The sequence below is a fragment of the Paramormyrops kingsleyae genome, chromosome 23, assembly GCF_048594095.1.
Source record: "Paramormyrops kingsleyae isolate MSU_618 chromosome 23, PKINGS_0.4, whole genome shotgun sequence".
Taxonomy (NCBI): Eukaryota; Metazoa; Chordata; class Actinopteri; order Osteoglossiformes; family Mormyridae; genus Paramormyrops; species Paramormyrops kingsleyae.
Genome location: NC_132819.1, coordinates 21173852 through 21196529, shown reverse-complemented (window position 1 = coordinate 21196529; position 22678 = coordinate 21173852). Strand labels below are relative to the sequence as shown.

At 46.7% G+C, this 22678-nt stretch overlaps 2 protein-coding genes across 5 annotated transcripts in view; one reads left to right on the top strand and one right to left on the bottom strand.

The window, feature by feature from the left end:
* The first annotated feature begins 307 nt into the window (after window positions 1-307).
* On the top strand, window positions 308-12536 carry LOC111848276 (low density lipoprotein receptor adapter protein 1-B-like). 3 transcript variants are annotated; one of them, XM_023820150.2, is made up of 10 exons: window positions 319-657; window positions 4871-5013; window positions 5891-6003; window positions 7714-7828; window positions 8052-8124; window positions 8618-8713; window positions 9762-9895; window positions 10326-10360; window positions 11308-11339; window positions 12109-12536. In XM_023820150.2, exons 1-10 carry the CDS (start codon window positions 573-575, stop codon window positions 12153-12155), a joined length of 873 nt encoding a protein of 290 aa, XP_023675918.1. In that variant the 5' UTR covers window positions 319-572; the 3' UTR covers window positions 12156-12536. The 3 variants fall into 3 exon arrangements, with proteins under 3 accessions (XP_023675915.2, XP_023675918.1, XP_023675916.1); XM_023820147.2 differs by having other exon boundaries at window positions 308-657; window positions 11308-12248; XM_023820148.2 differs by lacking the exon at window positions 11308-11339 and having other exon boundaries at window positions 323-657; window positions 12109-12534.
* Window positions 12537-18042: 5506 nt separating this feature from the next.
* Window positions 18043-22678, bottom strand: part of LOC111848298 (fibronectin type III domain-containing protein 5b) — a 30186-nt gene continuing 25550 nt past the window's right edge. For both annotated transcript variants that reach the window (XM_023820189.2, XM_023820190.2), the window contains exon 6: window positions 18043-21627. In XM_023820189.2, the coding sequence (XP_023675957.1) occupies window positions 21580-21627 (48 nt within the window). In that variant the 3' untranslated portion in view covers window positions 18043-21579. The remainder of the gene's footprint in view (window positions 21628-22678) is intronic.

The window sequence follows — 22678 nt, the reverse complement described above, 5'->3', positions numbered from 1 at the left end:
GTTTTAAACATTTTTCCATTACCTACAGAACCACTACTGCATTTAACCTCGATATGCAGGCTGTGTACTGTAGCAGTTGTTTACATATTTAACATAATCCTGGATGACGCAGGATGTTAGTACGCAGCCCTGGGAAAGGAACACCGGAATGCCGACAAGCTTGTCCTGATTACGGAGCTAACACGCGCTGGATATGTGTTTAGTTTATCACATTTTGTACTGGTGCAAAAGCATTTTTTGGGCAAACGTCGTGGCCACATGCCTCCAGCGTCACCAAGCGCATCATTACCTGCCAGCGGCAGCGCCGCGCTGCTCGGGAGCCCGAAGCGCGACAGCGGCTCCCGTGGGTATAAGCGGGAGGCGCCGGATCCGGATGGTTTACATAATTAACGCCGCCCATCGGGGCGAGACGCAATAACCCCTTTGGCTCGTACCTCCCCACTGATTTAAAACGGGGTAGGAAAGTTGAAGGGGTGATAGAGAGGGTGGCATCTGAAGGAGCGCCTGGGGCTGCGAGGAAGGGAAGCCGGAGCTTGCTGGACGATCCCCTCCTTTCCTCTCTTCCGTGAAGTATGGATGCCCTAAAATCTGCTGGCAGGGCGATTATCCGGAGTCCAAGTCTTGCGAAACAATCATGGGGCGTCGGTAAACACAAAAGTACGTCGTTTCTTTTGGAAACCATTTACTCGAAATGTTTGCTTTGTTTCTTTGTGCCTTTTTGATACATTTGTTTCATTTTGCGTCTTTTGCGTTTGTTAAACAAGTATTGCACTGAATCGCTGGAGTGTTTTGGAGGACAGGAATAATAAAACAGTACGCGTTTTAACCGTTTATTAAAGTACACGGTCCCTGGGTCGTTTGTGTGAGGCGTGGCGGGTGCTTTTATTATATTTGATACCACCTGATGATATGTAAAGGTGGGAATTTTGTATGTGGGGAGTTAATGACAGGAAAGGGCTCTTTAAATTTGATCATCTATGGGGAAATGCATTGCGTACGCTCTTTGGATATCCAAATCTGCGTGTCTTTTTTTTCTTGCCCTTTCCCGTTTAGAAAGCAAATTAGATTGTAAGATGATACAAAGGAGCAGCACTTTACAGCAAGCTTTTGATTCACTTTAGTACACACAAACGTGTTCGGTAAGTACTCCCTGTAGGTCGGGGTGGTGAGAGGGGAAAGGCCAAATCGCACTATTAAGTAAAATTCGCCTTGCTCGAGAACAATTAATGTCGTTAACCTGTTAAGCGGTACTGCCAGAATTGGCAAGTCGTATCCCCAACTTTGTGTGTGCGTGGGTCGACCGGTCCCTAACGTAATACCAGAAAAACGCGTCTTATCTGAGCAGACTGGTGCATTGTTCTTCAGGTTTTCTCTCCATCGTCACTTAAACACTGGGATGACATATTTGTAGTCTTCCTTCCTCTGGAGGATGTATTTCGCCAGCGTTAAACAAAATCTGTGATTTGCTTAAGATTATTTGGCCTGTTGATTAAACTAGAGTGGTATCCATCTAGCATATAGGCCTACCATAAATCTTATGGGAACTGATGTAACTATCTTTGTAATATCTACTTTCTTTTATAGATGGAAAAATTTTATGTGATGGGTTCTGTTCTGCATTCAGTGCACTGGTGGATGATTCTATTTCTCATGCGCTGTGGTTCTCTGCTCTTTACAGCGACTTAGCCCCTTATGGGAAGCCAAAGTTCGCTGTGAGTTAAATTGGCTGATAATTGAAAGCCTGCAGGACCATGGCCCTTGGGCTAAAAATCACTTCTAAGGACGTGACTTAAATTTAAATTTCCTTGCCCTGCTGTGTTTGAGATGTTCTGATGTTTGGTGTTGGAGAATCCACGCAGTTTTCAGTCATCTGGGATGTGTAGTTGCCTGGTAAAAGACCACCATTTGAGGCTATGACCACACAAGCTGTCATCTCTCTGACCCTTCCTGTGTTTGTGTGGCTCTTCAGGTCCACAGCTTAGTGTTTAATTGGTGGGAAGGAGGGTCCTGTTTTTCTCCTTTTCCTGAAGATCTTTAAAATTTGGGTGTCTGGTATTGCTGTTTGTCTGCCTTTATGATAGAGGTCTGCGTGCTCTGATGTACTGGAGCCCATCTGGACTTATGGGCACATTTGAAATGGTAGACATAATATTTATATCTGGTAACTTTAGTTTTTGCCCTTCCGTGTTAGTAAGTGTAATACTAATCAATATATATTTATATTGGTGTGAGCAATGGCAATATGAAACCTCTGTAAATCTGATCTATGTAATTTTTACTTTTTATTTTTCTTTGAAATATCTTAAGGGTTATTTGCAATTTCTTTAAACATGTTTCACAGCGAGTCCTGACTCGCATTCCCCTGAGAGTTAACTGGAGTGCCCCCCCCCCCCCCCCCCCCCCCCCCTGCCCGCCTCTGCCTGTATTTTCGCTGCTGCCTGCTGTCCGTGGCTGTGGTTTTGAAAATGACAGGTCTGGTGTGCAGGGCTCTGTCGGGAGACACTGTATACTTTTCTGAGGCCTGTTCCAGCAGCGGTGGGGGGTGGGGTAACTTCAGTCTCTGCTGTGCCAACACAGGTGGATGTTCCAACTCTGCTCTGTGGCTGTTTGGACCTGCACTGTTGTAGTCAAGCCCAACCTGTTTTTTTTTTTTCTTTTCTTTTTAAAAAAGAAAAAAAAAATATATATATATATATATATATCTGCTTGTCTTTGAGGTCTTTGCTCAGGTTAAAGTGAGTGATTCTGTCCTAATCCTAGAGAAGCACCAGTCCTGCATTATTATTTTTTTCCCTTTGGTGATGAAAGTGTCAAATGTTTGATGTTGAATGCTACACTAAAACCTTAGAACCGAGGCCCAGGGAGGTTCCCTGCAGCTGTCTGAGCACCATGGGCTGATGGGTCCCAGTGGACTTCTGGGTAATTTAGTTCTGGCAGCTGGAAATGGGTGTGTTTCAAATTGTCAGAAACCAGAGCAGTATGTTTGTGCCGAAGGCTTTCTCTTCTGGTCGGATACTTGTGTGTAGTTGTTCTCCAAAACGAACAGGTGTCTGTTACCAAAGTACGGCTAAACCAGGCCAACTTACTGTCCAGGGCCGTATGTTAGGATTTTACACAGAGTGTAAGTTTTCTGTGGCTTGTTACTTTCAGACCCTAAATATTTTAATGTCTTATGTGTGAGATTCCCTCCAAGTTGCCCTGACTTCTGATAACATGCGTTTTATGTAAGTTTTTATTCTAGTATAAAAAGAAAATCTACTTCTGAAGTTTGTCTTCCTCAGAGTTGTGGTTTCCGGACTGTTCTAAATAGGGACTCTTCCTAAATGCAGACGCGGCAGCGAGGGGGCACCCTCCCTATAATGCTAACATTTCCCTTCTCCTGACGCAGCTGCCCAGACGCTGCTCTTGGCTGGATTTCAGCTTCAGTGTGATGGTGCTCCTGTGGATCTTAGTCTCACTGAGGGGGGGGGGGGGTGGATCTCTCTCTGGAGATATGGGTATGAAATTGCACTTTTCAGTGTAATTAGTAGTATGCCAATCAGCCATTTTTTAATCATCCGTCACCGTAACCACTCAATCCCAACTGGGGTCGTGGGGGGGACCGGAGCCTATCGCGGGAACAATGGGCACATGCAGGAACCAACCCTTTTTAATCAACCAGCCTTTTTAATCAAAGCTTGCTAACCCCCCCCCCCCCCCCCCCCCCCCCCCGTATTGGTAAAGGCCAATACACAGGTGTGTTGTGGTGTGGTGTTGTGGATTCAGCCCCACCCCAGCTTGGGCCGGACCTCCCCCCATTGGATTAGTCTACTGACTTGTGCTTCTATCTTCCTGATTGGTGTCCCTCTTTTTTTTAGTGCTTAGCGATTTGCTTTCCTGGTGTTTTCAGTTGTCTGCAGTGGTGGTTCTTACCGCCACTCGAACCGTGCATTTGTATGGAGCCTCTGAGGATTGGGGCCCCCTGTTGGCCACAAAGTCACTACACTAAATATTAAATCTCGTTCCTTATTTTAGGTGATGTCGGAGTGGCATGATCTGCTAACCAGCTCACTAGCTACATTCTTCTGTCTCTACCTGTAAGCTATATAGATTTTTAGGGGTGGTGACGGGCCCGGAAATGAGTTTATGAGTGGGGGGCCCCTGAAACGACAGACCCGTTGTGCAGTACATCCTCTCTGGATCCTAGGGGTCTGTGGTGCTGCTGGACACCCCCATTCTGGTCATTCCCTTGGCTGGCTATTCCTGGCTCTTCCTGGTGTGTGTGTGTGTGTGTGTGTGTGTGTGTGTGTGTGTGTGTGTGTGTGTGTGTGTGTGTGTGTGTGTGTGTGTGTGTGTCTGTGTGTGTGTGTGTGTGTCTGTGTGTGTCTGTGTGTGTCTGTGTCTGTGTCTGTGTCTGCTGAGTGCCCCTCGTTGTCTGCAGTAAATGGATTCCCAAGACTGTTTGGATATCAACCAGCAATTCTGGTTTTAACTGGTGCTGTCTTAAAAATCTGAATTCTATTTGTGTTTTGTTTTCCTTAGCGTGAAACATTTACCCCATCAACCTGGGCTGGGAAAAACTTTGTTTGGTAAAGGATGAAAGATTTATTTTAAAGCTGGTGTGTGTTTTTGCTTCTTGTTTTAAATCCCTAATCATTTGCCTAATCTATAATTAATTATTCCTTCCACTGCAAGAGCTCTCAGGTCCTGCCAGATCTGGTGCATTCTGGTCCAAAAAAGAAGCAAAAAATGTCAGAATAACTGGTTACTTCAGCACACTGCTTCGTCCTGGGACTGGTCACAGGAAGGGGACAGCTGGGGCCTGGTGTCTGGGACGGATCCAAACTGGCCGACTCTCTGACGCGTCGGCTGAGGTGTCCTTTCTCCGCAGAGCTTCCGGAGAACTGGACGGACACACGGGAGACCCTCCTGGAAGGCATGGTCTTTCGCCTGAAGTACTTGGGCATGACGCTCGTGGAAGAGGCGAAGGGGGAGGAGCTGTCGGCCATGGCGGTGAAAAGGATCATGGCCACTGTGAGTCTCTGTCTCACTCTTTCTCACTCTCGGAGAGTGCGATGGTCCATGACTGGGCCCCCTCATGTAATGTTAGCCTGTCTTGTTGGCTTTTATAAACAGCTGGTATGGTATTTTGAGAGGTGATGACCCCCCCCCCCCCCTCCCTCAGCCATGGGAAATGGGGATTGGGTGGGGTGGGAAATATAACCATGGGATTTGGGCAGGGAACATGTTTATTGGGGAGGGAGGTCCTGCTTGTCAGATTTACAGAGGGTGTGTTGGCTGTGCGCAAATGGGGGAGTTAATATGTCCCTTCAAGCATGACTGACGGAATGAATCCATGAGTTCCCTGGTCCTTTGTCTCATGTGTCATACATGGGTGATTCAGGTGTACTGATGCCGTCCCCCCCCCCCCCCCCCCGCTCCAAATTCCTGCTCATCCAGCTTTGGTATGTCGGTCTGATCGCGAGACCCCAGAACCGTACACTCCTACTGCTTTGAAATCCATTGAACCTGAATGATTTATTCTGTGTAGCCAAAGTCATTGTTGCTTTCTCATTCGCGGAGCGCGGCGGTAATTAGCTTGTTGGCTTCCTCCCCGCGCCAGCTGGCAGCCGTAACACGAGCGCTAACGTTTGAACCGCGGCCTGCCGCACCGCCACCCCGGCCTGCCGCACCGCCACCCCGGCCTGCCGCGGGAAGTCGCATGAGGGTTTCATTTCTTGAACTCCGCAGCCTTTTTTTAGATACCAAGCTTTTGCTGGGGTTTCAGAAGTATTCCTTAATGCGTCTTTAAGACGTGACTGCAGTGAATGGCTGCATTGTGGTGTGCAGAATTGGTTTGCTTTTCTGTGAGCATTTGAAGCACTTTTCTTTTTAAACCCTTTTTCATCAGGCTAAAGCCAGTGGAAAGAAGCTCCAGAAGGTGACATTAAATATTTCCCCTCGTGGAATTGTCCTGTATGACAGCTTGTCCAACCAGCTGATTGAGAATATCTCCATATACAGGTGAGACCCTCAATCTGAAAGCTGCTATGCATTAGCTTTGTTGCTAATGTAGCCTGTTTAGGGTGCAGACTGGTTTGAAGGTCATTCATCACCTCCTGCAGTGCCGGTATCGGCACGTGTTCTATCCTACCTGATGAGTTACTATCTGCCTGAGATCAGGTGTGGTTCATCAGAGAGCAGGTAGGATGGAAAACCTGCTGGATTCCGGCACTGCAGGATCAGGGTTTCCTACCCCTGTCCTTCCCTCTGTATTTGCTCTATGGTCATCTATGCTTTTCACGTAGTCGGCTTGTTTTAATATTGTGACTGTATTAGTCTCCTTGTCTGAGGCTCTTGGCGTACATCAGTCTTGCTGTGGTGACAGTGACCTCAATCTGAGTCTGTAACCTTCATAGCTTTCAGTACAGACTCCCTAACATCCATCTGTTTTTCAAATGCTTATCCTGGGTCACTGGAATTATCATGTTTAGCCAAAGCAATTACTGACTAGAACTCAAGGTCTAATTTTGGCTCCTAACACAGCAGTGGTTAACTTGTGTGAAAGATTCATTGTTTTAGCTCAACATTTAATACATTTTAAATGACTTTCTCCCCAACCTTGGTCTGATTTTGTATTCATGTCTTCACGAGTGATTTTTAAATCTGAGTCCAGTACTTTGAAATATAATTAAAATATTCCTGATAGGATTATGGTTCCCCTGGCAAAGTTTCCCAGGATTTAATTTTTTTTGTTAGACTGGTTAGTGTGGTATGACTTACAATCACATTTTAGGCTCCTAAATGAAGGTCTGTTCTTGTGTTAGCAGCTAGCATTCTAACATTAACCGACAGCTGCTGTGAGTTTACAGACATGATGGTTTCACAATCCATGCGTTAAGCTGTGGTAAACGGTCTCCGTTTGGCATACTTGATGTAAAGGTGGTTTTTCAGTTGCCTGGGGCAACTGAAATGTGAAATATATCGAGGCAGTTGGGAGAGGGTCGTGATCTACACGACCTCTTGCTTACCAGCTTGACCTGATGCTTCCTGCTTATTGGGTTAAAAATCAACCCGGCTACTGGTGCAGAAGTAGTTCCCGAATCTAGTCAAAGTGAGCAGAGACTCTGTCTACGAACGACCTCAAATTTGGTTGCCCCTAAAATGCGTCCTGTGGTTTAGTCGGCAGGTTTGGCCGCGTTCTACCCGGCCGTCCGGCGCTGCTTTGGTTCTGTCTCCATTTGGGCTGGAGCTGCTCTTTGCCTGGATGAGGTCATGGGGACACAAGTGTTTCCCTGCAGTACTGGCGTTGTTCGGAATGGTTTGTAAATACTTGTGACATTCTGACTGCTTAAGAGCAGTAACATTGACATTATTTTGTCTTTTCATCCTTGGAGTTCCTTTTTAAATCAGATTGACCCCTCCCTGTGCTCTTGAATGAACAAATGATATGGATTTGCTGCCGTTGTGGAATTCCCTGTAGCCTAAATTGTCTTCTTTTGAATGTCAGCCATTAAAGTTATGGGAACCTACAGGTGGTTTGATCCATCAAATTTATAGAAGTGAAATCTGAATGAATACATCATTAAGGATATTTGCTTGATTTTGGGCCGCTCTCCGCTCTGAGGGTGAAGGGGTGTTCTGGGGGAGTGACGTAGCAGTTTGGGGTGATGGGGGGGGGGGGGGGGGGTGTGTTCAGGGACTGTTTAAAAGCTCCGCCCCCATCTCTGGCAGGATATCGTACTGCGCTGCGGACAAGAACCACGACCGTGTCTTCACTTACATCGCCCAGAGCCAGCAGAATGAAACACTGGCATGTCATGCATACCTCTGTCCCAAGAGGAAAGTGGTGAGTGTCGCCATGGCAACATGACAATGCTGTTGGAGGGAGGGGGGGGGCAGTGGGCCTGTCAAAAATTGGTTCAATCCAAAATGTCTAAGATGTTGTTGATTTTAGGGATTTTGAATTTCAGACTTGTAGTAGGTGGTAGTTCATCAAACCCATTGAAATGCTTGCTTCTGGTCTTCCCCCCCCCACCCCCCCTGAGTCAAATTCTCCATCTTCATTTCAGGCCCAGGCTGTGACGCTGACGGTGGCACAAGCCTTCAGAGTAGCCTTCGAGTTCTGGCAGGTCGCCAAAGAAGGTGTGCTTGGTTGCCGTGGAAATGAGAAATGCTGTTGCCTGGGTAACGGGCTCGGAATACTTCAGTTTGAAGGAGCGAGAACCCCTTCGCCTGTTTCAGATTTCTGATCATCGATATGATGGGTGACATGCTCTGCACTGTCAGAACCACAGGTTCTCTTTCTCGTGTCACTCGATGTTTCTCGGAGAAATCTCACCTCTCTCCTAGCGCTACGTTGGGCTCTGTTTTGAGCGCTTTCTGTGGTATTTAGTTGTTGATACAAGCATCAAATTTTACTAATAGCTTTTCCTACTTGTTCCATTGTCCAAAATGGTGGAATCTGTGTAATGAACAGTGGTACACGCTCAAATGCTGCGATAAATATTTATTATGAGGACGTCGGCTTTATGCAGCTGGGTCTGCAGCAGCGGCGTGTTTGTGCTGCTCAGAGGTGCCTGACGTCTGTCAGCAGATGCTGCGCAGTCGTGTCTCATAGCTGATCTGTCGCACACAGAGAATGGGAAGCGGGCAGCGTCTGGCTCTGACGGCGAGGCAGCCAGCAGCTCCCAGTCGGAATGGTCCCTCAACCTGCTCAGCCTGAAGGGGAGGGGTGAGTGAGTGTGAGCACACAGACGCCCCCTAGAGACGTGTGGGCTGAAGTGCGACAGGATGGACCTCATAACGTTCCACATGTAGATTCCACTCTCCTCCATAACCCACCCCGGGGGGTTTCATGTAAGCGTTGGACGTTCGCTGTCGTGTGAGGAGCTCAGCATTGACTCGCAACCTTGCGTCATGCCGTCTTGAGCGACGAGTCCAATTTTCTCATTTTGACTCTGCGCTTGAAGTTCAGCCGATTTCAACTTGGAGAAGATAGCTGTACATCACGTGAGCTAAAGCGGCCAGTGGGGGGGAAAATAACTTAAATTTTCAAACTGAAATATATCAGTGTAAGTTTCATTACATCACAGTAAGGAAAACTTGCACAAGGATGAGGGATTTTTTTTTTTTTTAATTCAGAAAAAGCAAAACTTGCCAGTGTAGATTTGCAGATTAGTGGAATTACATTACGCCTTTTTTTTTAATTTTCAGTTTGAAAACAAAAGATGGATCTGCGGCCAGACTTAATGAATTATATAAACAGTAGTGAATGAGCTGACAGAATCCTCCACTATGGAAAATCAGCCAGAAATATCCGTATATTAACCCATATATCGTGCATCTCTACGTACTGGTTGTTCCATCTACATGAAGGCGAGATGTAATACAAAATAATATGACCACTGAAGGATCTGCCCTCTCTTGCCTCTCTATCCTCAGTCCGCCGTCTGCTGGTTAATGCAGGCAGTGTCTGTCATCGCTAACAGCGTAACATCATTGTTTCGTAGCTTGTCTTGGTTTTGTGTGTAGCTGTCAGGTATGTTAAGAAAAGGGGGGAAAAAAAAAACCTGTAGATAAATGGCTTTTGTGTGCCAGCTTAAGGGGGGGGAGGCTACACTGCTTTAAATTAAAAGCTTGGGGGAGGGGTGCTGGGGTTCGACCCAATCACCCATATGCTGTGTTCCTGAACCCTTTCCTGGGTATAGAATAGATTGTTCCGGAATGGATTTGGCTTTGCTTCGATATTGTGTATCGACATTAGACTTACCCCCTGGCAGAGGGGGGCACTGGAACTGGAACCCTGCTGGATCTGGACGAGACCCCCCCGGCCGGCCTGCCGGCCACGGCCCCCGACTCTGCCCACCCCTTCGCGGTGCGCGGCACAGACATGGAGAACAACAACACGCTGTGGGTGAGTGTCCTGATCCCGCCCAGAGGAACCTGCCTCCCACCTGCTTCAGGCGACTGTGGCCTGACTCCTGCTAGCTGCCATGTGCTGCTTCCACCTCACTGTAAATCCTCTGTCCTGGGTGCAGTGTCTGATCTGCCGGCTCCAGTGAGTGAGATTCCTGACCGTGTGGCTCTTGCAAAGCAAAGCCCTCATTCATACACTCCCTCATGCCTCCCCCGACCCCCAAAGCTGGAGTCCATTTCAGTTTAATTTAAAACATCGTCTGCTGTCCGTATACACATCCAATACACGTTCATTCCCGAAATATTTTAACATAATCCTTCTGTGGTAAACTGTCTGCCAGATGTTTAGGTCATTTTTTGGGTGTGTGTGTGTTAAAATATACATGCGTGTTCTCTCACTTAACCAAATCTTCACCTTCCACTCGCAGGAGCTCGACGACGGCCTCGATGAAGCCTTCTCGAGGTGAGGGGGGGCCTCCTCCATGCTGGTTTTCATGGCTTGTTTGCTGCTTTTCTGAAACACTTCTCCCAGCCACCTGAGTCGCCAGTTGCCGACACCTGCTGGTCTCCCGGTGTTCCTACGGGAAATGGGCAGAAGCATTATCCAACTTCTCATCTAAGTATCTTTCAAAGTCAAAGTGTCTTTCTCATCTTCAGCTATACGATGCACGGGTCATAAACTGAGAATTTCAATCTTTGTTCGCAGTGCAATCTGTAATAGAATATAAATATGTAAGACAGTGAGAGATGGATATAAGTTAAGTTTAAAAAATAGCTGATGGAATTGAATGAGCTGGAATGCAGTACATAGATTACTGGTTTTATTCGATTTCAGTGCTGAGAGTGATTTGATAGAACCAGTTTTGTAGAGGAAGGTCCCATCCACTAGGGGGCGTGTTGATGTTTAAATGCACTATATATACCTGTTTCTGTGCTGCCTGGTAAAGGATCACGGCCGTCTTGTGTGCTGGATGTTAGCTGGGGGTGTCTGGGACTCGCTGACTCACCCTGCCTGTTGTCATTATGGGTCCATTTCTGGAGAAGATGATGATGAATTCAGTCTGCCTGCCGCCCGCTGGATAAATGATCTGTCCTTTCTAATGGCAGCTCATGCTGAGCATGGTTGGGTCCCCCCCCCCCCCCCAGCTTAGGAACATTAGCACTTCCCTGCTTGTCACATGATCAGAATGGGTTTGTTTTTCATATTTCCCCATCCTTAGCTGGGCTAAACGTGCGAAGGCAGTCATCACTCATTTTGCTTTGATGGTCTTCGTTATTCCAGGAGGACATGTGGGGGGGGCTGTGTTCCCCGGGCCTAGCTGTCTGCTTCTGGTCCCGCTGCCAATGTCTAGAACATCTTTGTGATGTGCGGAACAGTCTTCTGATGTTTCTCTTTCTATTCATTCCCAGCCCAAGTTGGCATATCTATGGTTCGCTAACAGGTAACTGTGTGCTGGTTTGGTACATGGACTTCATTTTGTCTTCCTCCCTCTGTGATGCTTGTGTTCCATCCATCCGTCCATCCATCTATCCTTCTTTCAGAGATCTGGAATCCTGCCCCCCCCCCCCCCATCAATGTGGTGCCTCTCTCAGATTGCACAGGGTTTGATGCAGACCTACCATTAGATTATGGGGTGGTCTTTGCACCAGTTTGTCCATGCTGCCTTAATTTCATGATTCCATTTTATTCAGAACCTGGTAGTAAGCCTAGCACTGGGGTGACCAGTGCTCCTCTTTGGTTAACCTACACTAGCAGCTTCGACTTTGAAAGCAAGCTGTCTCGTCTCCTGAATTCTGGTGCCAGATGAGTGTGATCTGGCATGTTCCTGCCGAACAGCTTAATGTGACTAACATTGTCAAATACGAACAGCATTCTTCATAATCACCGTCGTCGTTCCACACGATCATCTCTGGTTTTTCTCTTCAGTTTTAATGTTGCCGGCACTTGAAGCACAAATAAAACAATGTAACACTGTAACGTATTACTGGCATTTAAGTGGAGTCCCCAGTTGGGCAATTGCTCCCAGTCGCTGCTGTAAAATGGTATTTTTCTTTCCCCCCATTGCGCCTTGGCAACGAAATGCCCTGAGTGTTTGCTTTGTGCTGAAGTCATGCTCGGCGTGCTGTTGAAATATCCCTGCATGGTTATATGTATTTTCCGCTCATTTATCACGGCTCTAATGCTCTGTAAATTCCTCCCCCCCCTGCAAGACTCGCCGAGTCTCGCACGAACCCCCAGGTCCTGGACATCGGGGTGATCTCTGACGATCTCCATGCCGACACGCTGCAGTGGTCCCCCTCTGGCTGGGATGCGAGTGACGGGAACGACCTGTTCGGGTTGTGACGCCGTGCCGCGTGGGGGCGGCTGGCCGGTCATCCCTGGAGGGCCCCCTCCGCTGAACGCGTGTGGGCTTTAGCTGGGTGACTGGATGCCAGGCCGGTGTCACAGCTCGGCCGCCAAAACAGTAATAGAGTATTACGCCGCCTTAAACGTGTCTTAGCGATGCATTACCCACTTTCCCCTCTAGGTGACACGCACAGCCAAAGTGGCAGTTTGCACTATTATGTTAAAAAAAATTATACCATGTATCATGTTTTTTTATATATATATATATATATATATATATATATATATATATATATATATATATATATATATATATATATATATATATATATATATATATATATATATATATATATATATATATATATATATATATATATATATATATATATATATATATATAATAATATATAAATGTATGTGTGCACACTCAAGTGAAAGCAATCGGTGAAAGTTTGAGGAGGATGATTATGCTCTTATCTCTGCATGAGGATGAAACTCCATTCAGGAGGGATCTAAAGCTGAAACAGGTGGAATTTAAGATTTAGCTTTTTGAAGGATGTCGTGACTGATCTCTGAGCTTGGGTATCTTAGGGGTCTGGAGTCGCCGTGTCTCCTCCTGGTGCATGAGGACAAACCCAGACGGCCAAGCCGTTCTGCGGGGTCGCGTTCCAGTCCAGCTTCTGTGAAGCAGACATTCCTGCAGCTGTGGTCAAAGGGAGAGGATTAAGTGTTTCTGCTGACCCCTTTTGTTGAAATTCAGCCCCCCGTTGCGGGCAGATTTGCTGGTCTTTTTGCTGGGGGGGGGATTGTGGTTACCGGGCTGGTGTTTCGGGTTATTTGGGTGTCCTTGTTGGCATGCGCGGCGTACGTGTAAGATACCAAGACTGCAGCCTTTCTTTCGAGCTGCCACTAGGTGGAGTCGGTCAGCCGCTTTTGCTACTACAGAGCCCCATGTTGGCAGACGCGCGTTTTATTCGCTGGACCGGGCACTACCCCTCCTCCTTAGTTCTGAAGCGCTTTGTATGATCTGCTATGGGGATGTTCCTGTGAAGCGTGCCTTTTGGCTTTCACCACCGTTTATCTGTTCTTGCTTTAGGTCTTTTTACAATGAGTGACGTCTCATGAATGGTTGGTTTTATTTATTTGCCGGCGCTACGTCAATTTGTTAATGCTTCATGGACCACGTATTCCTGTAAAATGTAATAAACGACTATTAAGATGATTGTCTGTCTGGTTCGGAGTCATTTGTCTCTCAACAGACCCTTATCTCGGCTCCGTTCAGCCCACTGGGGGATCGTTTAGTTAGATATCGGCAATCCACACTACGGAGTCAATTTGAGCAATACATGTTTCACCCTCCAGGGGGCAGTAATTGCACGCATTCGTCACGCCATATTGTTGCTGTGATGTTGGACGTACCTGCTTATTACAGCATTATCCTTTCCCTTGTATAGGTGAGTAAATAAAATTATTTAACCTAACCTTGTACTTGACATTCACTCCATTGGAGAGACCTCTCCGTAAAGGTTTCAGTGTCTGCCTGTGATATTTATACCATAGAAATACCAAAGGGGTGAGTATGATTCTTCATACTATCAATTAGTGCCCCCCCCCCATCAGCTTTCTTGGGTTAAATATCACTAGAGCGTTATGGATATCAGATGTAAGGCATGTGAACATGAAAATGAAAAAATATATAGTATAAAAAATCTCTCTCACACACACACACACACACACACACACACACATTTTATATCTTTTCATATGGACCTGCCCCTCCCCCCAGGTAGTGTCTCTGGTTCTGTAATTTTAGTAAAACCTGGAAGGAGTTTACAAATTTTATTTAAACAAATCTCTCATCCTGTGGTGTTAAGTAGAAATGAATTTGTCTCTGTCTGTATTCCCAGCTTCCCTGGGGTGCCTCTGTCTCGCGGTGTCCTTGGGGGAGGGCCTCAGCCCAATCTTGGTCACCACTTCTCCATGCCTACCCGTAATGTGATCCTGATCTTCTGTTAGTGCCTGATAACAATACACTTTCCCCTTGAGTTTCATTAGAAAATAAATTGGTGTGATATAAACCTAAAGTGCTTTTAATGTTTGCTGGAAACCGTTTATGAACTCCTGCAGGGCGGGAGGCGCAGACCTCCATTTCCCACCTTAGTGTTTCATACAGATACTTTTATCCAAAGCAACGTCTTTTTTCAAAAATCGGGGTCCGTTAGTCCCTGGAGCATTTGGGGTTTTAAGGGTCTTCCTCGAGGGTCTAACCATGAAATCCCTGCCATCCTTGGGACTTGAACAGGCATCGCATCCTAACCCACTGACCCACCCACAACCAGCGGTGGATAGTTCAGCTCCAGAAAATAAATATCCAGACCTAGTTTGTTTCAACCGCCCAGTTGAGTATAAATACTCAGTCGCAGAGTACGCCGCTGGGTGGCTGAAACAAAATCTTGGTCTGTATTTTTAGTTTCTAGACCTGAACTTTCGTACTGCTCACCACCCCCATCTTCATCAGGTCTTTCCAGCGGCTGAGAAGTACAGCTTGTTTTTGTAAATGTAGTAGACAGAATGCCGCCAGTGATCGGCTCGTTGTCGCTCCACTGACTCGTCACGCCGCTGTCGCCAAGGAGAGACCCTCCACCCCATAATAGCACAGCACTTTACTTCTAGTCACCCTCACAATTTGCCGCAAACGCCAGTTTTCTCAAGAAAATCCATCCATCCATCCATCCATCCAATGAAACGCTGAAAGTCTGGTACTGGGACGTACTTTTTGTGGTTACCTCTCCCAAAATGCTAGACTGTTTCCTGGGGGTTAAATCATTCTGAGAGCAGAGACCGATGCCCTTCCTTAAGCCTGTGAAATACCCAGGTCTGGTGCAGGAAAGGCGAGAGGATAATTCATCCCGTAAATGGTTGTTATATAAGAATAATTTTGCTTAATATTCACCCCTACATTCCCTTCTCGTAATAGCTTTTTTCATCACACTGCTTTAATGTCTTCCCTTAATATTCCCTACAGAAAGTTAAAAAAAAAACAAAACAAAAAAACGCATGAGTCGGTGTACCAGTGGCTTAATTGTATATGTTGTTAGATTAACCAGGTAAATCTAGGTTAGATGCCCTTTGCAAGTCAATGGTTGTTCCTTTGTGCTACTGAGGCTTCAATAAATGTTATAACACAATAAATGATAGCATTGGCTTTAGGATGGTTATCGTTATCAAGAACTGGGTCTAAGCTGACCCCGCTGTTTCCAGATTCACCCGGGCTGAAACCTTAACGCTTATACATCCCATCATAATAAAGCCATCCTCTTTAAAAACACATTCTCGTTTGTATTTGCTGATGCATTGCAAAGCGTCCGTACTGGACCCCGTTACGATTGCGATTTTCTGATTATGAACATGATCGGCCCGTCGTCGAGGGTTTAAGGATGTGTTATGAAGCTGTGTAAGGCCTTTGACTGGGTAAGTCTTCTGTGCGTCTGACATTTAAAGCCCAATGACACGGCGCGAGGATTCGAGGGTGAACAGCAAAGGCGTTTCTCCCTGATAGCACCAACCGCCTGCTGAATGCTCCCCATAGCACCTTCAAGAAGCGATTCTCCACTGCGTCGTCCTGGAGGGAGAGTGACTTTCCATCTCTGCGCCTGAAGCTGGTCGCGGGGGCCGTGAGTTTGGCAGCAGGAGGTACGTGTCCCGACCGATGAGGAGCGCCGAGTTATGGGCAACCCAGGGGAATGGCGGCCTGTCAGCACAGCGCTGACACCTGTCTGGGTGACAGTGAAATGAATAACAGGCCCCTGGCTTCAGCCTTGGCACCACGTATGGACGACGACGCCCCCTGCAGCCTGTTGTTATTTTAGCATAGCTTCATGGCTTCTCTTGGTTTACGGTAGGTGTCGTGTTAGCAGTGTCGGTGTCACTGATATTAGCGTCTTGCAGAGCCTTACGGATTTTCCATAAGTAAGACTGGCCTTGCTTCACTCAGTGTTATTTTGGAGATGTAGGGGTTCTGGTTGGTTCTGCTCCTGATGCTCCTGTGGCCACTGATGCCCTGAGGAGAACCTCCCCTGGTGGTCAGGTGACATTTGTTGATTCTCCCAAAAAATGACGTCATAAATCGGGAGACGGAGTTCAGACCACGGTATGGCATAATGAAATGCAACCCATCAACTGATTTCAGGAGTAGCTTACAACATGCTATAATGTGCTCTGTCCGTTCGTGATGACAGACTGCAAATTTTACCTTCTGTCAATATAATCACACTTGCATCATCTCCTCATTTACTGTATATTGCACGTTTCTATTGCTTGACATTTACAAAAGATGCAAAGTAGCTAATGAATATAACAGATGTGCCGTTTGGAACATTCCAGAACCCACCTTCTCTGTCCCCTAATAGCTGCAATATGCGCTACCCTAAAGGTATGACTTCCATTCGATTGATGGCTGTGAACTTTAGCAGGCCGAGTTTAATGGGTACCAGTGTTTGTGGGAATCGTGTCAGACTCCCGAACGTGTTTCTGTAGTCTCCAGGGTGACTGACTCACTCTTGTTTACCTAGCTTTCAGAGGCAGACTGTAGCTCTCAGAAACCCGTCCGTCCTTGAATTACCACATCTGATGTCGCTTCCGTAGCCAAACAGCAGACAGCCAAACCTGCACATAGTACGCAGTATCTGGTCCCCGCTCCGTGCCGTACCATCCATCGAGAGAAAAAAACACTGATCTTTTGTTCGGCCCCCTCGAAAGGAATGACACGCACGTCAGGGACGCTTTTCCGAGCTGCCAAAGGAACGCTGAACAGATGAACTCACGCAGACCCACTGCTCCCCGCGAAAATGAACGGCCGCATCTAGCCGACGGTGACAGATTTCCACCCACAGCGTGTCAAGGGCAGCTCTTCCAGTACTGGGGTCCCGTTCAGAGATGCAGGTGCCTGCCGTGACCTCGTCGATCCCGAAACCTGTGATTTACTAGGCAGCTCGGATACTTAATGAGGACAGGGTCTAGAACCTGCGCAACCAATGATCGAATAGCCTCCTCAACCTATACACGTACAGTTTACATATGTTGTGTAGTTATTTAGCAGATGCAATATGTAAATACTTTATTCTTTAGCTCTTTCTGTCACTTCACTGCCAATTGAAGAGCAAATTTCCCAAACTCAGTCCATTTTTTGTTTTTACATGAGACTGTCAATTTAATTTAATGAAATGAAATTAAATTAAAGTTCTTTGTTGGATCCAATTCTCTTCAGCTGCACACTCTGGATATTTCTTGATTATTCGTTGTCTCTATACTTATCTGCCTGTTAGACTTAAGTCTGTCAGACGTATGTCCCCTGTTTCACAGTCCTCGGGTTTGAATAACAATGCAAGATTTCCTGCTTAGCTGGATGGCTTGTCGGATTTAAGGTACCGCTGCTTAATTGGACTTTATCTTCACTGCCTTACATTTAGTCGAAACCACGTTAAATCAGACAAGTTCTTGCTAACCCAAGAATCCAGCTTTGTGATACAAGCCCCTGGACAAGCATGCATTTTACTGCGCATTGTACTTAGTATAACTGTGTATGTGACAAAACTTTGTCTCTTTTCATTCCGTACCATTCTGAAACGACACCAGGGCTGAGAATAAGCTTTCCTCAGTATCGTGAATCTTGTTCCTCTCCTGTCGACTTCACCATCAAGTCAGAACTTTCTACTGTCGACTTTAATCACCTACCTGGTGATTATTGAAACTAGGCGATTTACTTTCTTATTGCACAAATTAGAAATCAAATGCGATTGGCATTGAAAATATCGGATAACTTTATTAAATTGAAGTTAAATACATGATTAAGCATATACGCAGTTCTTTAAAGAGATACCACATGGCCTTATTTATACAGAACCATGCCGGCCCTCTTTCAGCAGTTAATATGAATTCCGTACGTTAAATATAAATTGTATACTTTACACAAAACACCCCCCCCACACACACACACACACACACAGACACACATCCACGTGTCTTTGGAAACAGTCTCGTTTCTGGTTGTGTTATCGTCTGACCATTTAAGAGGTACACAGTTTTCTGTGGAGTCTGAGACCATGTGATTGTGAGCAACTAACGTCGAAACTTCCGCTGTTGGGATGCTAGTCCAGGTCTGTGAGTGCATTCGCTGCTTTGATCCAAAGCAAAATGAGAGTTCGGCGATCTTGAGGGGACGGTTCCCTGTCAGCACTTCGCTGCCCACGGTCTCTTTGTTCTCCTGTCCCTCGCCATGGTAACCGTCGACCCTCACAACGGGCACGGAAATCAGGACGCTGGATTCTCAGCTTCCCGTCGGTGTCTCCCGCCTGCAATGAAGCATGTCTTGTTCCACTTGCAGATTAATATGTCACCAAAGTCGTCCCCAGGGGGGATTATGGACCTTTTAACATGGTGGCTGAGATGCTGTCGATTTAAAACGCACATCAGTAGTGAGCAAAAGTGATGGGGGGGGGGGGGGCAGGTTATATTGGTCTCGGACCAGTGGTCTGAGAAACAGGCATTGGTAAGGTGCATCTGGAATGCTGTTGATGAGCATGAGGACAGGAGAGGGGTGGGTGGGGGGATTGGTGCAGAAAATGTAAAAGACTACAAATCCCATGTCCACATGCTGCCAGCTGATTTGGTGGTCTCCACTAACACATATTGAAATAAGGTGAAATAACTACTTTGTGAAATCTGCTGCACCCACTTAAGGACATAAGACATCAGTATGTATGCAAAGCCAAGGAAATAAATGACAGAAAATATGACAGTAATCAGAGGATATACTGAACTGGATCATGATTATTTTTCATCAGTTACATTTAAGCTGAAAGATGGGGGCTATTGAGTTTGTAGGGTTATATTTAAATTGTTTTAGCTGCTTAGCAGAATAATAAATCTGAGGTGACAAGATGCGTTATACTTCAGCTGCTTGACAGACTGTAGACACTAATTTTAAGCTCCCCGCTCAGGGGTATAACACCAGAGCCCTTCCTCGCCACCATTTGGTCAAATGCCAATGTCTGGCACTGTCTCTTCGCATTAGCGTCCTGCAGACACCACCCGGATAAGTCATACTCCTTCATAGGTCCAAAGATCTTTAAAGCGTTCGTCATTTACATGACAGATAAGCATTGGGCTTGAGGGGATGCAGAGTGGGGGGGTAACTCCTAGCAGCAGACAGTCATTATTCATTTCCGGAACCATGCACCCCCCCCGCCACCTTCCACTTTGCTTATATAAGCTGCCAGGACCGGAATATTAATATTGCCTATTTCTCATGTCACCGACTGCCTCCTCCCTGCTCAGCCAAGGTTAATTATCAGCCGTTAAAAACAGAAATACTCCATCTTGGCTGAGTGCTGGGTGGGCGTAGCTGCAGATGTGGACGGGGTTGGCTGGAGAGTGGCGGTGTGAAGCCCAGGGGAGCCGTCTGTCACCAGCCAACCTGATGACGGCGTGTTGGAACCCAGCAGCGATACTACCCAGAATCCTTCAGGATGGGGACAGGGGCACTGTGCTGTGACCAATCACGGGGCTGGTTCAGCTTCGTGGAGCCTGCCCTGCCAGACCTGTGTTCTTACCTTAGTGAGCTTTCAGCTTTTTTCCCCAGCATAGAATGGCTTTGTATATATATTTTTTTAAGTGACATTAGCTTTAGCGGCAGCGGCGGTGAGCAGACCGCGGCTCTGCAGGGATGAATAACAGTGGTGCTGTGTTTGCAGGGGGTCGACCCGTCCGCACAGCTGCGGCCCTACAGGGGGCAGCATCGCCACTGACGACGGAGTTGCCCCATAAGCCTTTGCACCTGGGCTTTTTACTGCACGAAGCTGGGAAAATATACAAAACATACTGCATGTTTTCACGGACATGCTACAACCCAGCTTATGCCCCACATCCGGCAGGGTGGACGGTAGCAGCCGGACACTTAGGGGCATCTCAGAGAAAAGTACAAAAAGATGAAAAGCAGGTGATAAAAAAAAAACACATTTTTACAAATTTTGTCTGTCTGGTTGGCGCTTCTCCCTAATGGCTGGGTACTCCAGTGTGTGCTGGGAGAGCAGAACGGCCAGAGACTGGATGCAGGATGGTGGTGGGGGCTGTCCACCACACATGCCCCGCCCCTTGTGGATATGGGCGGGGCCAGGTCACAAGCGTCGAAAACCCGCTCTTCTCCGCTGTAAGTTATTGCTCGGAGATATTCAGTCCCGCCTGATGATGACTGCAGGCATGTCTCTCCCCTACAGAGTTGGTACAAAAAAGTCCTTTTCCTCAATAGCGCCTGTACTCTTGTTTTGTTGGTGTTTTTTTTTCCGGTTCAATCTCGCTGTAAATGTAAGCAAATAACTGACCTCCAGCTCCCTGAAAGACAGTCCGCTGTGGCTGCTGGGCCTGCAACACTGACACGACTGGGTTTGTCAGACTTCAGTAGAGGGAAAAAAAAAAACAGACAGAAAGATGATGCCTGGAGGAAAGGCACCTTTAAATACATAAATGGTTCGAAAACGCATCCCAGCATGGAACAGTTATCTTTGTCAGCAATAATTATTGTAATCAACGGTAAGAGGATACACATGACAGGAATAACCAGGATTAACGGACAGACGTTGCGAGTACTGTGCAATTATGTGCTTATGAGACTCATCTCTACGTGAGAAATATCACGCCGCCATAAGCCTCTGGCGAAAGATATAGCGGGATATAGCGTCAGACAGAGGACTGTAACATGCACACACACACACACACACACACACACGCTCATTTGGGGAAGAGGATGAGCTGGGATCTCTCTGACCAGGACACCTCCGAGTTCTCCGGACAAACACTACAGGTGCCCTGAGAAGGAGCAAGTTGGACAAACCCTGCGCTGAAGAGATTGTTGGGGACGGATTGACAGTAAGTTGTGGAGCTGGTGCAACCCAACCCCATAGACTGATCCGCTGTGGAATAACAGGCAACAAAGAAAGGCCACACCACCATCAGCCCAAGCTGGTGCCTTCTTCCTGCATGCTAGCAGATTCAGCTCTGTGCTGTGGTGCTGGACTGTGGAGGTGGACTCTGGGTAAAGGACCATCCCTACTAGTTGTTCTTTAAAAGCTGGAGCCCCTGCAACCTTTGGCACGGAGCCCCCACGGCCAGAGTCATGTCTACCATGCGGGGGAATGAGCTGACGACGCTCCAATCCTGCGGCTCTTCCCAGCATGCACAGGGGCACTTTGCCCACCGGTTAATGTTCTTTGATGGATTTATTGTTTTTTTTTTTTTTTGTTTTTTTTTTATAAAGTCTTTAGCATGAAGATGACCAGTCAAACCTCAATGATGTTCACTGATGGCTTCCGCTTGTTTTTGGGGAACTATAAAAAGGAGGAGACAAACGAAATTATTACATATAATGTTCATCTTCTCCTCATCAAGTAGAGCAAAAAGCTCGACTGAACCAACAGGAAGAGGCTGTGGGGGAAGGTTTATATGACGGAAACAAAGTGTTCTAAATTAAGTATTACTCCATTAATGTGTCAGCATCCCCTGCTGTTTAAATCACTATCTTCACATTTAACATTTATTGCAGGGATTGGAGGCTTTGTGGATTTGTAGCCTTTTGTATGTATGAATTTTTTATGAGCTCTGTACTCCTGGCAGCCGCAGGAGCAGTTGGGCAGGATGACTGGAACACTGGGTGCCCCCCCCCCCTGCTGTTTTGGCACGAGGCCGAGCTTGGCATCTGCCCACGGAGGCCCCAAGAAGGCCCCACACAGGCCACCCTGATCAATGACATTGAACTGTGGGGCCAAATGAACCTGGACCAAAGGGTTCCTGAGTCCTCTGTAGAAATGGCACCTGAAAGTCAGTTAAATTCCACAGGTCTGTCACACGAGGGCAGTGTGCTCACGCATCCATGATGGGCTTGGGCATTGACAGAAGTACAAATCCAGACCAAGGTTTTGTTTCAACCAACCAGTTGAGTCTCAGTCACAGAGTACTCTCCTGGTTGGTTGAAACAAAACATTAGTCTGCATTTGTACTTTCTGGACCTGACCTTTCCACCTCTCTCTGCAATGGGTTACTTTTGTGAGAAACACTGTTGAGGGTCATGCAAAGACTTTTGGCCCCAAAAATGTATAAGTATCCCAGAAAAAATGTTCTTGTCAATGACGACGGAAACAACTTAATTGACGCTCTTTCGTGGAGATATTATTGTTCTGCTCCTGCCTCTAGGTTAGGGAGTGGATTTGTCTTTCTGTTGGTTTTTAGTTTCTTCAGGCAAGGCTGATTTTATAACCGCACAACGTCGCAAGTCAACCAAGCTTTTTCCAAAGCGCATGCCAGCACACTGTCAGCCAACCACATGCCAACCAAGCACACTGTCAACCAATCACATGCCAACCTAGTACACTGTCAGCCAAT

Bases quoted from the DNA above. Each gene is read 5' to 3' on its own strand.
- LOC111848276 (XM_023820147.2), top strand. From the start codon at position 573: ATGGATGCCCTAAAATCTGCTGGCAGGGCGATTATCCGGAGTCCAAGT. The intron at 8,125-8,617 runs GTGTGCTTGGTT...TGTCGCACACAG, and splicing joins CTGGCAGGTCGCCAAAGAAG to AGAATGGGAAGCGGGCAGCG. The intron at 8,714-9,761 runs GTGAGTGAGTGT...ACCCCCTGGCAG, and splicing joins GCTCAGCCTGAAGGGGAGGG to AGGGGGGCACTGGAACTGGA.